This window comes from Scaptodrosophila lebanonensis, unplaced genomic scaffold (genome assembly GCF_003285725.1).
Source record: "Scaptodrosophila lebanonensis strain 11010-0011.00,11010-0021.00 unplaced genomic scaffold, SlebRS2 tig00000123-arrow-arrow-pilon, whole genome shotgun sequence".
Taxonomy (NCBI): domain Eukaryota; kingdom Metazoa; phylum Arthropoda; class Insecta; order Diptera; family Drosophilidae; genus Scaptodrosophila; species Scaptodrosophila lebanonensis.
Window position 1 is genome coordinate 490165 of NW_022060581.1, and position 13042 is coordinate 503206.

A 13042-nucleotide genomic window follows, 5' to 3' on the forward strand; every position below is an offset into this window, starting at 1 on the left:
CAGCAACTTCCTCATAAATAAACATACGAGTATCCCCTTCAAACATTTCCCTACCTCTAAGCTTATACTTAATTCAAAGTCAATGCATTGATAACTTGAAGATTGTGTAGTTATAAAATCAGATAAAGCCAGAATATGAATCAATAAATATTTCGCATACTCGTACACAGATATGGCAATAGAGAGTTCAGTGATTGGAGCTATAGGTCAGGGTTCAAAGCCCATTAACCGTTGCATTACGCATCACCACATCACTCGCAAAAGTTTATCGTACTGCTCCCCAGAATTATATATGTACTCATGGGATTTTCAGAGCATCTGTTTAAAATGAGAATTTCGGAGCTTTCAGATACCATCTAATTATGAATCATCGTCTAATCGAGCTATGAAAGACTCCCTAACTACCATTCCACGCAATACACTGTACTGCCACTTCAATGGAACTAAAAGCTAGATCAATAATTTATAATTGAATTGTTTTTTGTTTTTAAAAAACCGAGCAAAGTCACGAATTTCCACAGCGATAGCATCAAGAAGAAGATGCGTTGTGTCTTGGTTTTTGTTTTGTTGTTATACATGTGTACGGGTATATCTGTATGTAAGTACATTAATATATGGCATTCTTTATCTCTCGGACATCGGAAATGTATACGGCTAACGGGCCCGGGAAACTAGTTAGTTATATACGAGTATATAATCCATTTCTGGGTTCTTAAATACTGATAAAGACCATCATGTTGCTTTAAATCATGTATAGAAGCTTGTGATATATAAATTCGATATAGATTGGAAAGCAAGAGAGACTTATTGTATAGATAGATATTGCTTTAAATTATGTTTTAGCATTGAGGCTAAATCTTATGTATGCTTACACTTGATATAGATTGGAAAGCAAGCATGCGGGACACACTTTTCATTTTCTTAGTGGAATCCTTATGATCTTTAAATAATGTCTTTTTTCAACATCGGTTGCCTATATTATATAAGTAATTAGCTGCCAAAGCAATAATTGGTGCAACAAAGTGTCTTTAGTTGAATGGCTGTACTTGTATTCTATATTTTCCTTTCAACTCATACGTATATATGTATATCTTTATAAAGCTAGCTGGCTTATTTATTGTTTCTATTATTTATTTGGTTTAACTCTAGTTATCGTTTTGAACAGTGTAGACGTTTTTGACACCAATGGCAACTTAATCGACCGAATTGGTAACAAAAAAAACCGGCATAGTAAATTTTAATGAAGAAAAAAAATAGAGTTCAAGTTTGAAACGATTATATCTTACTTCTCTGTATATATATACACAGTTTTCGTTTATTATTTGCTTAAAATTAAATTATAGTTTGAACATTGCAGAGCCTTTTCCAGACAATCGACAAATTTGTTAAGAACAACTTTTCAAATTTTATTTTTATTTCAGCAATTTTTTTCCTTCAAGAAATACTCGAAAGTGTGAGTATCTAAAAGGAACTTCTCTCCCAAAGCAGCATTTAAAAATTCAACTTTAGAGAAATCAATAAATAATTATTAATTTAAGAAAAGATTATGATTTCTTTAGCTGATTTATTAAAAACTGTTAAATATATGTATATTTAATATAAAAGCCATATGGAGAGCCTCCCCGAAGCAACTTTCCAATCGGGCTAGCATTTTTTGGATAATATTTGTCTTTGTTTTTATGGTTTATGGCTGAAACATTTTTTCGGCCGAATTATTGTTGCCAAGTGCGTGTGCAATTGGCAGTTGCCACGATAACGGCAACAACAATAACAACAGCCGCAACAACAATGTGTGGCAGGTGCCATGGGGTGGTGGCACAGCTCGTTGCTGCCACGCTCGACTAAATAGGCGCACATTTAACGGTGTTTTATTATTTTAACGCCATCGCTATTGTTGTAGTTGTTATTGTTGTTGTTATTGCTATTGTTAATGTAGTTGGTTGCAACAATTTTCAACAATTACGTACGTATGTGTACACGTACATACATATGTGTGCGAGTGTGTAAAATTACCTGCAATTGCCCGCGGCGCCGCACATTATTGGCGAGCTTTCTTGTTAATTTAGTCTTCTTCGTATTATTCGTCTTCTGCTATTTATGATTCTTCTTCTTATTATTCCCCTCCAATGCAGTTGCTTCTCTAGTTCTAGTTGTTGCGTTTCAATATTCACGTACCGTTATCCTTATTAAAGCAATGCACAAAAAAACCGTTAACGCAATTGGCACCAAACACAAAGAACAAAAAAAAAAAAAAAGAACGAAAAAGGACTCTTATGCACAACAACAACAACAATGACACTGGCGCATTTTTTATGGTTGTTGACTTTCGCACGCGCGCTTTTTACTACGATGACTTCCTTTGTGTTGGTTGTTGTTGTCGGCTTTATTGATTTTTAGCCACAGAGGCGCGAGCTGCATCGGCACAGGTTCATCCACACACACACACATAGAGACGCACGCACACACCCATACAGGGACAAATACAAAACACACCCTGCTGTGCTGTGCCTTGCTCCGATGTCCACGGCTGCTGCAATGGCATGTGTATCCCTTGGATACCAACAGTCAAAACATCAGTTAGCCGCAGCAGTAACTCTTTCTCAGTAACATTTCTTTGTAATTAAACAACAACTATGCACACACATATGTACATACATATGTATGTGTGTATGTATTTAAAAGCGGCCTAAAAGAGCTACATATGTATGTATATGCGTGGGCGTTAGTGTGCGTGTGTGTGTGAAGGTCCTGCAGATTTTACATACTTCTTTATTAAGTCACATTTGCCCGCTATTCCATTTATGCACAATTTAATACATTTTATTCTTCCTCACAACGCCAACAATATTTACAACGCGCGCGCGCGCGTCTTACAACAAATAACACAAAAACAGTAAATAATTGTTAGCGCTGCTCTCCATAAAACGGCTTGTACGTTATAAAGCGCGTCGACCAACTGGCCAAAGAGATAACGACATTGGCGCTCTGCTCGCATGCATGGCGTTGCCACCGCGAAACAACATTTCAAGCAACTGGCAGCATAAACGCGCGCACACCTATCGATGTGCCCAACCACCACATATCGATGCAGGTATCGATAACATCCACTAGCCTAATAAACAGAAGCGAGGGCAGCCAAAAAAAGTGACGGCTTTTCGCCAAAAGGTTTTTCGCAGCCCATTTAATTAAAAATTTAAATGTGTATGAGTGCGAAATCAATGTGCAATGAAGTGAATTTAATACATAGCTAGAAAAGTGCGCGATCAACAAATGAATTTAATGGTAAACTTGCAAAAGCATTGTGCATATACATGTGTATATATGTGTATGAGAGTGTGTGTGTGCGTGTGTAAAGTCCTGTGCAAAAAGAAACTAAAAGAACGAATGAAGCGTTCTGTAAAGGAAATGTAGCAGGTGTTGTTACTGTTATTATTGTTGTTGCCGCACATTGTGTAAAAATCCTGAACGCTTGTGCGACGCACGTTGCCTATCTCCTACCACCCCATTTAACAGCAACTACAACGTACGATGCCTGCCTGTGTTGTTGTTGTTGCTGCTGCTGCTGCGCTGCTGTTATTGCCTTTAGCCTGGCGGGCAGGTAATATGACAAAGACAGCAACGTCCACCCAAAAACCAGAAAATCTATTGATTTTTAACAATGCTATGGCGATACACACGCGCACACACACAGCCACACACGAGCATAGACAAAATACAGAGATGTGTGCGTGTGTGTGCATGCATATGTGAATCAAAATTATATCAAAATTAATTTGATGTCATCAAAAGGGCAAAAACTGAAATGCATCGTTTCTGACGAAGTATGTGTGTGTGTAACAACAACAACAACCAGCAAAACAAGGCACAACATTAAAATGGGCGACAAGCCGGCTGCCCACCCCCACCCCCTCTGACAACTAACCACTCACGTGTGTGTGTGGGTGTGTGTGAAGGGGACTGGCTGGTGGTTGTTGCCCCAGCTTCCTGGCCACACATCATTGTTGTAAAATGCATTTGTGTTTGTGTTTTTGCCTGCGCGAAAATTTTTAGAGGCCAAGTTTACGTGCACTCACACACACACACACACACGCGCACACACACAAATATGTAAATAGATATATTTATATATACAGATGTGGATGCTGCTTGCTGCCTGTTATTGGGTTAATTGGCGCACAGCACTTGGATCATTGATTTTTTTATGTCTGTTCAACTTCAAGACTTCAACGTTGTTCTGTCGTTGTTGTTTGGTTGATGCTTTTGTTTGTTGCAGTCATGCAGTTGAAGTGATTCATTCATCCAGTTAGGTCATCAACAAGCATTGAATCAATGTGTAAGACAAAAGGTGCGCCATTCAAGAGTCTTGTCTCCGTCTAACCCCTGTCCTTTCCCCCTCTGCCTCTGCTTCATCTCCACAGACCACAGAAAGTAGAAACAGCAGCAGCGGCAGCAGAAGCAGCAAACCAAAGCATGTCAGCAGCCACAACGGCTGCAGCAGTTGAAGTAACCACAGGTCGCGGCGTTGCAAAACGGCTTGCTCCATAGTAGGCACCACCAGTCCCGATCCCCTGCCCCGGAGGCAGTTGCAGGCTGAAGAATAGTATCGGCACACACACACACGCTCAGACACACCGACTCAGTGAGACGGAAAAAGGGGGAACGTAATGAACTCATGTAGCGACAGTAGCAACGACTCCATGGACGCCAAGCCGGATCTGCACATGAATTTAAGCAAACAGGAGCCGCAGGAGCGTTACGTCTGGGAGATGCGAACACGCAGTCCGAATGTAACGCCCGCCAGTACGGTGCTTAACTCGCCCGATCTGAATACAGAGCTGCCGTATGCCCCACTCCATCATCACCATCATCAGCCAGCATCGTTTTTGGCCGCCAGCTATGGACCAGGCCAGCCGACTACCGGCTATTACCAAAGGCCGCATCATCCTCATCATCAGATACGTGTCGGTCGCAGTCCAGGCAGTCAATTCGAGCCACACGAGATGTTGCCACAGGTAAGAGAGAAAAGAAGCGCTTTTCATTGCTGCTGGAGATTTGAAATTTTACAAACAGTCACATTATTTTACTTAGATGCCAAAATCGCTGCAAAAATAACGCCTAATAGAATAACTTTTCTTTGTAACATTCTAGAGTATCTTATTATTTAGGGAGGTTTTGAGTAATACAAAAGTACGAAAATATTTTCAAATCTTGTAGAAATTCTAGTAAGTGGAGGTCACCTATACCCAAAAGGTAAAAGGATATTTTAGGCTAGTGCGCCTTTATGTGGCAGAATGATTAGAGACAGACCTCGTAAAATATTCTTGATCACAATCACACGATGAGTCGATATAGACGTCTGCATGAGCGCACAAATCTCGGAAAGTACAAAAATCAGGAACAACTTAATTTAACAGCAGTCGTGAATATAATGTTTCTACAATCAAGAACATTTGCGTGCAAATTATTTGCCTGTCTGGCCTTAGCTTAATTTATTTTAAAGAATGTTTTATCACAATTTATGAAATTTCTCTTGTCGAAAACTGCTAATAGATTTAAATAATGCAAGGCTGGAAGATTCGTGCGGTGTCTACTATATGTGTGGGTTTAAGCCAACCGATCTGCAACATATCGTCTAAACTGTATAGCTTTGATAAATAAAATCGCTTTCTATTTCCCTTTTATTTATAAACAGGGTCTGGCTAGTCCCGGCTCGCCCACAGATGTTGGGAAAGGGGACGGGCAGTGCCTGCGCGATGGCGAAATTGTTGTCTTCGACGATATCGACACCAACTGGATGAATAAGTCCGCAGCGCGCGTCGATAGCAGCATTGTTGGCACGGAAAGTAATGAGGATGTGCTGAAGGTGACCAAAATGATTGGTCAGCTGCCCATTGCTGAGTACGAAGGATCTCCCCGACGCTTTGGCAATCAGCAGCAACAGCAATTGAAGGGTTTCCCAAAACGTCCGCCTGGTTTTCCTCAACGTGTCTCGCCAACCACGGGCTCGGTATCCAACAAACAGCGTGGTTCCAATAACAATAACAACACAAGCGCGAATATGGTTGATCACAACAAATCGTCTGTCGGTAATCTGATCGATCTGATTGATCACGAGGATGCGGGGTCCGCTACAGCTTCCAAAACGCCCACTTTCGATTATCTGTATGAGTTCTCAGAGACGCGCAAGGTGCTGGAGGAGTTCTTCAAAGCGAATCCCGATGATGAAAAGCGTTTTACAGACTACACGACGGAAAGCGGTGACGATGTGGCTAGCTTGGTAAGACAGAGGCCGTTTAACGAAGTGTTGTTTTTCTGCATCTTATCACATCCTTTATATCCCAACAGGATACGCAGCAGGATTTCGAGGCGACGCGTGTCTGCGATGAAAACAAACATATCGAGCAGGCCTATATTGGACAACGACTGGCTAGAATACCCAAAGACGAGCTCTACATGGTTCATCGTTCGCCAAAGAAACAGTCGGGAACAACGACAGAGGGTCCATCACAACCAGGAATTGGTGGCGGTGGCGGCGGAAGCAGTGAGAATAATGCCTATCACGAGCACAACGACATCGAGCTGTATATCGACTCGAATAGTCGCAGCAGTGGCGACCTGGCAGACACAGAACTGGAGGCCAATTTGCGTCGTCATTCCCGGAACTTCACGCTCTCACCAGAGACAACGGACTACGACTCGAACTGCGGGGATCTGGACAGTTTATCGAATGACATTAACTGCACCACAGACTACGGAAAATTGTACACAAGCATGCCTGTGCTTGAGGATGGCCTAAGCAGCGGACATGCCTCGGACACGGAGAACAATGTGTCGGTGGTTTGCGACAAACTGCAACCGCAGCAACCGCCGGTGATGGAGCACAATGGCAACAGCAGCAGCGAGCAGCTGGCAACGCGCAGCGAAAATGATTACAATGCCAGCTTAAACAGTGCTGTGGAACAGCATATCACCCCAGTGGGCGTTGCGCTGATAAGTGATTTTGTAGCCAGTGTTGTCGTTTCAACGACGCCACCACCACCGCCGCCGCCCACATCTGCGTCTTCGCCACAGCCACAGCAGCAGCCAACAACGATAGAGCTGTCGAGCAGTCCCTCAGCCTCGCACTATGGCGCAGTTTATGCCGCCGCCGCTGCTGCAGCCGCCACTGCTAGCAAACCATCACCGCCACCACCGCCCGCACCTGCGCCACACCGTCCAGCCGTCAGTGGCCAGCCGGCAATAGCAACGCAGCAGCAGCAGCAGCGCACTGCCGAAACAGTCGAGATACAGGAGGCCATGAAAGAGATACGATCGGCATTGCAGCGCGCCAAAACGCAGCCGGAGAAGCTCAAGTTCTGCGATGAGGTGCTGCCTGCCGATCCCGATTCGCCCGTTTGGGTGCCGCGAGCAGCAACCGCTGTCACGTCAGCTGTGTCGCGCCTTGATGAAGAAGAGGCGGACACAGATCTGGAAACAGATCGTTTGCTGGGCCAACAGCGACACGATGAACAGGATTTGTTCTGCGAACAGGTAAGCTAAAAACCTTTTCTATGCCAGACATTCAATTGACTTTACTTCCCTCCCTTTTTCAGTCGTCGGCGCTGGCCGCCGATAACAATGCCAACGGTCTGGCCGACAGCAATGGTAGCGGTAGCGGCAGCGGCAACAACAGCGACAACAACAGCAACCCGAAGCCGCAGAGTTACTCGACGGCCACGATACGGCAAGGTATCGGCACCTCATTAACGCCAAATTCGCCAGATATATGCCAGATTGTGGGTACTGCGGATGTGTCGTTGACCTCGCCCGAAAAGCTACAGTACGCCAAGAGTCCCAGTGGTTCCATCAAATCACTCAAGGATTCAAGTCTCAGTGACAAGAAAGCCAAGTCACGCAATAAGGAGGGTGAGTTGCGAGCCATCAAACGTCTTATATTGTTCAATCGTCGTTAATCTGTGCCGTGTTTAAATGCTCTTTGAAAAAGTAATAACATCACTGTAGAATCCTTCTAAGGCTACAATTATCCGAAATCGTCGTCTGTATGTGTGACTTTATATCGATCAGTCGATCATGGGGCTCAGTAAAGGCTAGATTTTTAAAACAGCTCTGCTTAAAGTTTGTTTTTACAATTTTTTTTTTTTAATATTGTAACGTCAATCAGCAAAAGTCTTAACAATTTATAAGTATTAGAAAATAATATCATTTCACAGTAGCTTAAGATCATACAAAAAAGTTAAAGACTTAGCAATATGTAGATGGTATTTATAGATATTGTTTTTAGTCTATGCTTATGAGTAGATCGTGTTTTAAATGAAGATTCTTTTATTCAGTATTTTATAATAGGATTGTTATTATTCATCCATAATGCTGCTTAAAATACTATATTTTGTAAAGTTTAAGCCAGGTTAAACGAAAAAGAAATGAATTAAATGCTTTTATATCTTTTTCAGATGATAACTAAATAATTTTTAAACAAAGAAATGGGTTAGAAAAATTTGCTTAAGCCATCAATGATTAAAAGTCGTTTAATTTCTCATCAGCTAAAGCCAACGAGTTGAATCAGTTTTAGCCCCAAAATCAAACAATCACCCTTTTCGTTTTACAAAATATGCATACAATTCTTCATCTTTTATTTTTTGCGGACCGTTGCCAGATTTTAATCATCGGAGAAGTTTAAAGTAAAAATAGTTGTCTGTAATTGCCAATTAGCTGGGATTAAGCTTTTCAAAGAGTATTGCAAGTTTCGGTTAATCGAAGCTAGCTTTCTTTATACTTGTTTCACAACGTTTCTACATTCATGTATTCTTTTAATACGCTGCATTCCAATTTATGTGTGGTGTTTTCTTTTGTATTTGGTGTGGTGTCCTGCCATGTAAGTGAATGCGCTCTTACCTCCCTCTTTAAATACACAGACTCCTAGCATTATTAGTACACCTATTGCTTATCTAAAACTTTCTTTCTGGGAGCTTCTTTTCAAACTACCACTGCCATCCAATTAATGTGCGGAATTCTTCGCAGGTCTCTTGGAACCAAAAGTGCTCATCGAGGGTGTGCTCTTTCGTGCCCGCTATTTGGGATCCACTCAACTGGTATGTGAGGGTCAGCCAACGAAATCGACGCGCATGATGCAGGCCGAGGAGGCCGTCTCTCGGATTAAGGTGCGTAGCTATTATTTATGTTTAGAGTAGATTTATTTTCAACATCCAAGCTCCGTAGTAGCGCATACCAGGCTTTCTATTTAATGCAACACTCTATATGTCTGTCTATAATGCAAATCGCTTTTTATTTCGTCCTAACTCCCATGCTGCCCATAACCTTTAGGCTTTGGTAAGTAGCTAGGCAGCCACTCCAAAATTTTATCCATGTCAAGACGAGCGTTCCATCCCAGATTACTTATAATTTTGTTGTTTCAATAGGCACCCGAGGGCGAAAGCCAGCCTTCGACAGAGGTGGATCTGTTCATATCAACCGAAAAAATCATGGTGCTTAATACGGATCTGAAGGAGATCATGATGGACCATGCGCTGCGTACCATATCCTACATAGCGGATATCGGGGATCTCGTAGTGCTGATGGCCCGTCGTCGCTTTGTGCCGCAGAGCGCCAGCAGCGGGGCAGGCGTCGACACCATGACCGGAGAATCGGTGGACAGTGAAATAAATGGCGGCAGCAAGGAGTGCAATAAGGAGAATGGATCGTCAAAGCACAATCGGACGCCCAAAATGATATGCCATGTGTTTGAGAGCGATGAGGCGCAGTTTATAGCGCAATCGATTGGACAGGCCTTCCAGGTGGCCTACATGGAGTTTCTGAAAGCGAATGGCATTGAGAACGAGAATCTGGCCAAGGAAATGGACTATCAGGAGGTGCTGAACAGTCAGGAAATATTTGGCGATGAGCTGGAGATCTTTGCTAAAAAAGAGCTCCAAAAGGAGGTCGTTGTGCCCAAGGCCAAGGGCGAAATACTGGGCGTAGTCATTGTGGAGAGCGGCTGGGGCTCTATGCTGCCCACAGTGGTTATTGCCAATCTTATGTCCGGTGGTGCGGCGGCTCGTTGTGGTCAGCTCAATATTGGCGATCAACTGATAGCCATTAATGGCATGAGCCTCGTCGGTCTACCACTCTCCACGTGTCAGAGCTACATACGCAATGCCAAAAATCAAACTGCCGTCAAGTTTACCGTCGTGCCCTGTCCACCGGTGGTGGAGGTCAAAATTCTGAGACCCAAAGCACTCTTTCAGCTCGGATTCAGTGTGCAGAATGGTGTGGTAAGTGACTTTACAAATAATGACACTACCAATGAAATTATAGTCTTCAGATCCTCTTGTTTCTTACTATACTTGGAAATACAGCTCTGGTGCTGTTTTGGCTTTATTTCGATAAACTTACTTTGCGAAAAACTATTTGATAGATATGCCTTCAAACTATAGTAGAATTGATAATCCATAGTTTTTCATATCATATACTAGTGCTGGACAGACATCGATGTTTCTATGTTTTTTGGGGAAGAACCATTTTCAACTTATTCATACGCTTAGTGTGTTTTATCCTATTCTTATCCTTCCTCAGGTTCTCAGTCCTCTCCAATCTAGCTACATTTTTGCAATCTACAATACAATAATATATTAATATAGATAGAGGCCTCTTCTCGTTACCGACTCGATTACATTATTCGGATTCGAAATACAAGCTATTCCGGTTTACAAAAAACGGCCAATAAGAATTTCCTGTAATTTATCAAAATCATTTAATATAAGTCTGTGAGAAAGTTTGCGAAAACAGATACGATTTTAACAAAAAGAAAAATAAAATAAAAAAGGGCTACATTTTCAACAATTGGATCTGTTGATAAATTTAACGTTCATCAGATCCAAAAGATAAGAGTAACATTTTAGACCAAATCAATGCTTATCAGGAGGTTTCTTAAATTGTTTATATAATTGTAAATTAAATGCGTTTCGAGGTCACTTTTCATATATTTGTCAGTTTTTTAAATGAAGAGCAAAATTGTATTTCGGGAAAGATTAATCAGATTGCACTATATTCTAATGTTATCTTTATTTTAACAGATTTGCAGTCTGCTGCGTGGCGGCATCGCCGAGCGCGGAGGGGTACGTGTGGGCCATCGGATCATTGAGATTAACAATCAGAGCGTGGTGGCTGTGCCTCACGACACCATCGTCAAGCTGTTGTCGTCATCTGTGGGAGAGGTACGTAAATGCCAGGAAAATATAGAAATACATACATATAATAAAATATAGAAAAAATGTATAGATATTTTTGTTGCCCAGGAAAGAGAAAATAATTTGGTCAAAGTAATTAAAATCCTACGACTTGCTTTTTATATAAACAATTTTTTTAATAAAATGTTTACTTTGTTTTACAGATTCTTATGAAGACGATGCCCACATCCATGTTTCGTTTGCTCACCGGCCAAGAGACGCCAATTTATATATAAAAACTAATGTTCACATAAACATTAAACAAACAGAAAAACTAACTCAAAAATAACACACACACACAACACACACTTCAACATACGTATGTGCAAGCCATTTTGATAAGTATTTGTTCAACTATTTACAAATAGAAAAAGACAAACAAAAATAACAACTGCAACGCAACTGCAACTAAAAAGTTGAAATTATTGATTGACAACAACAAACTACTCATTAAATATACATATAAATAAACAAATTAAATCGAAGCTCACGCAAAAATTTGTAATTGAAGGAAAAACAAAAAAAAAAAACGCATACACGTTTACGATTATATCTTAATTTTGTTTTTATATAAAAAAAAAAAGACTGAATATTTTTTTATGACTACTTGTGTGTGCAAAGAAATTTCGCATTGTGTGTCACTTAAATTGAATCCTTAAAGAGAAATTGTAAATTGTTTTTACTAATTTTTGTGCCATTTTTTAATTTACGAGCCAATCCAAGTGTTTACGAAATGAGACAGAGAGCGAGCGAGAGAGAGAGAGATGGAAGTAGCGATAGAGAGAGAGAGAGTGGCAATAGCAAATGTTAAGGCAATAATAAGTATTTATTGAAAATGCATTAAACATATAGTTGAAAGTGCAAGTGCAACCGCAATTAACGATGATAATTAATTAACATATATATATATAATATATTTTAAACTAATTTCATTATCTACATTTATAATTTCAATTATGCCAAAAACTCATTTTCAAGATGAAGAGATTTCGTTAAACTAACGTCAAATGGAATATTATAAATGTAACTACGATATAATAGAGTCCTTTATTGTTTGTTATCTTTGTGTAAATATATATATATACATATATATAATTTGTTTATAAATATAATTGTAACTTTGATTTTCTTTTTGCTGTTCAAAAATCAAATTTCTAAAGCTAGCAGAAAACATTGCGAAAATTACAAACATTTTTGAAAGCAAATTTAACAACTAAACTAAAAACAAAAAAGCGAAAGGCCTAGTTAGCAAAACAAAACGAAATGCATTTAAACCAAAACAAAATAAAAGAAAAAGAAAACGAAAACAAATCAAATCTAATAAAGCACTTTTGATCTATGCAGCAGCAGCAGCAACAACAACAAAACAAAATATACAAGGAACAATAAATTGAGCAGCCCAACAACAACAAGAACATTTATGTTAAGCTATCTATGTATTTCAAATAAAAATACTTGTGTACTTAAAATACAATATATAACAAGAAAGAGAGCTTATTTTTGCATACATTTCAAAGCGAAACGAAACGAAAAGAGATGGGACAAGAGAAGAAAACAAACACACATAGCCGCATACATACATACAGATACAAATTTATATATATATATATATAAATATTTATATATATATATATATGTATGTACAATGTTTTATGTTGACGCTAAAGTGCTAATATTGTGCAGGTTAATATTTATAAATATAATACACACATACACTAAAACATGCTACATAAGTGTATAGTTTTGTATAATTTGAAAGCGATCATTCTTTATTTTTTTTTTTGCAAACACATACCAAATTAAATTTATTGAATTATATA

General features: G+C 40.0%; 2 protein-coding genes across 6 annotated transcripts in view; one reads left to right on the forward strand and one right to left on the reverse strand.

Moving 5' to 3' along the window:
- Positions 1–2924, reverse strand: part of LOC115628687 (putative GPI-anchored protein pfl2) — a 46784-nt gene extending 43860 nt beyond the window's left edge. For both annotated transcript variants that reach the window (XM_030524862.1, XM_030524861.1), the window contains exons 1-2: positions 2766–2924; positions 2014–2182 (exon numbers count right to left, since the gene is read on the reverse strand). The gene's annotated coding sequence lies outside the window, so the exon portion shown is untranslated. The remainder of the gene's footprint in view (positions 1–2013; positions 2183–2765) is intronic.
- Positions 2925–3140: 216 nt separating this feature from the next.
- On the forward strand, positions 3141–11666 carry LOC115628723. 4 transcript variants are annotated; one of them, XM_030524920.1, is made up of 10 exons: positions 3141–3282; positions 4419–5012; positions 5693–6277; positions 6346–7530; positions 7593–7905; positions 9019–9158; positions 9322–9327; positions 9417–10268; positions 11070–11210; positions 11387–11666. In XM_030524920.1, exons 2-10 carry the CDS (start codon positions 4665–4667, stop codon positions 11456–11458), a joined length of 3642 nt encoding a protein of 1213 aa, XP_030380780.1. In that variant the 5' UTR covers positions 3141–3282; positions 4419–4664; the 3' UTR covers positions 11459–11666. The 4 variants fall into 4 exon arrangements, with proteins under 4 accessions (XP_030380780.1, XP_030380782.1, XP_030380781.1 ...); XM_030524922.1 differs by having other exon boundaries at positions 9037–9158; XM_030524921.1 differs by lacking the exon at positions 9322–9327.
- Positions 11667–13042: the final 1376 nt, after the last annotated feature.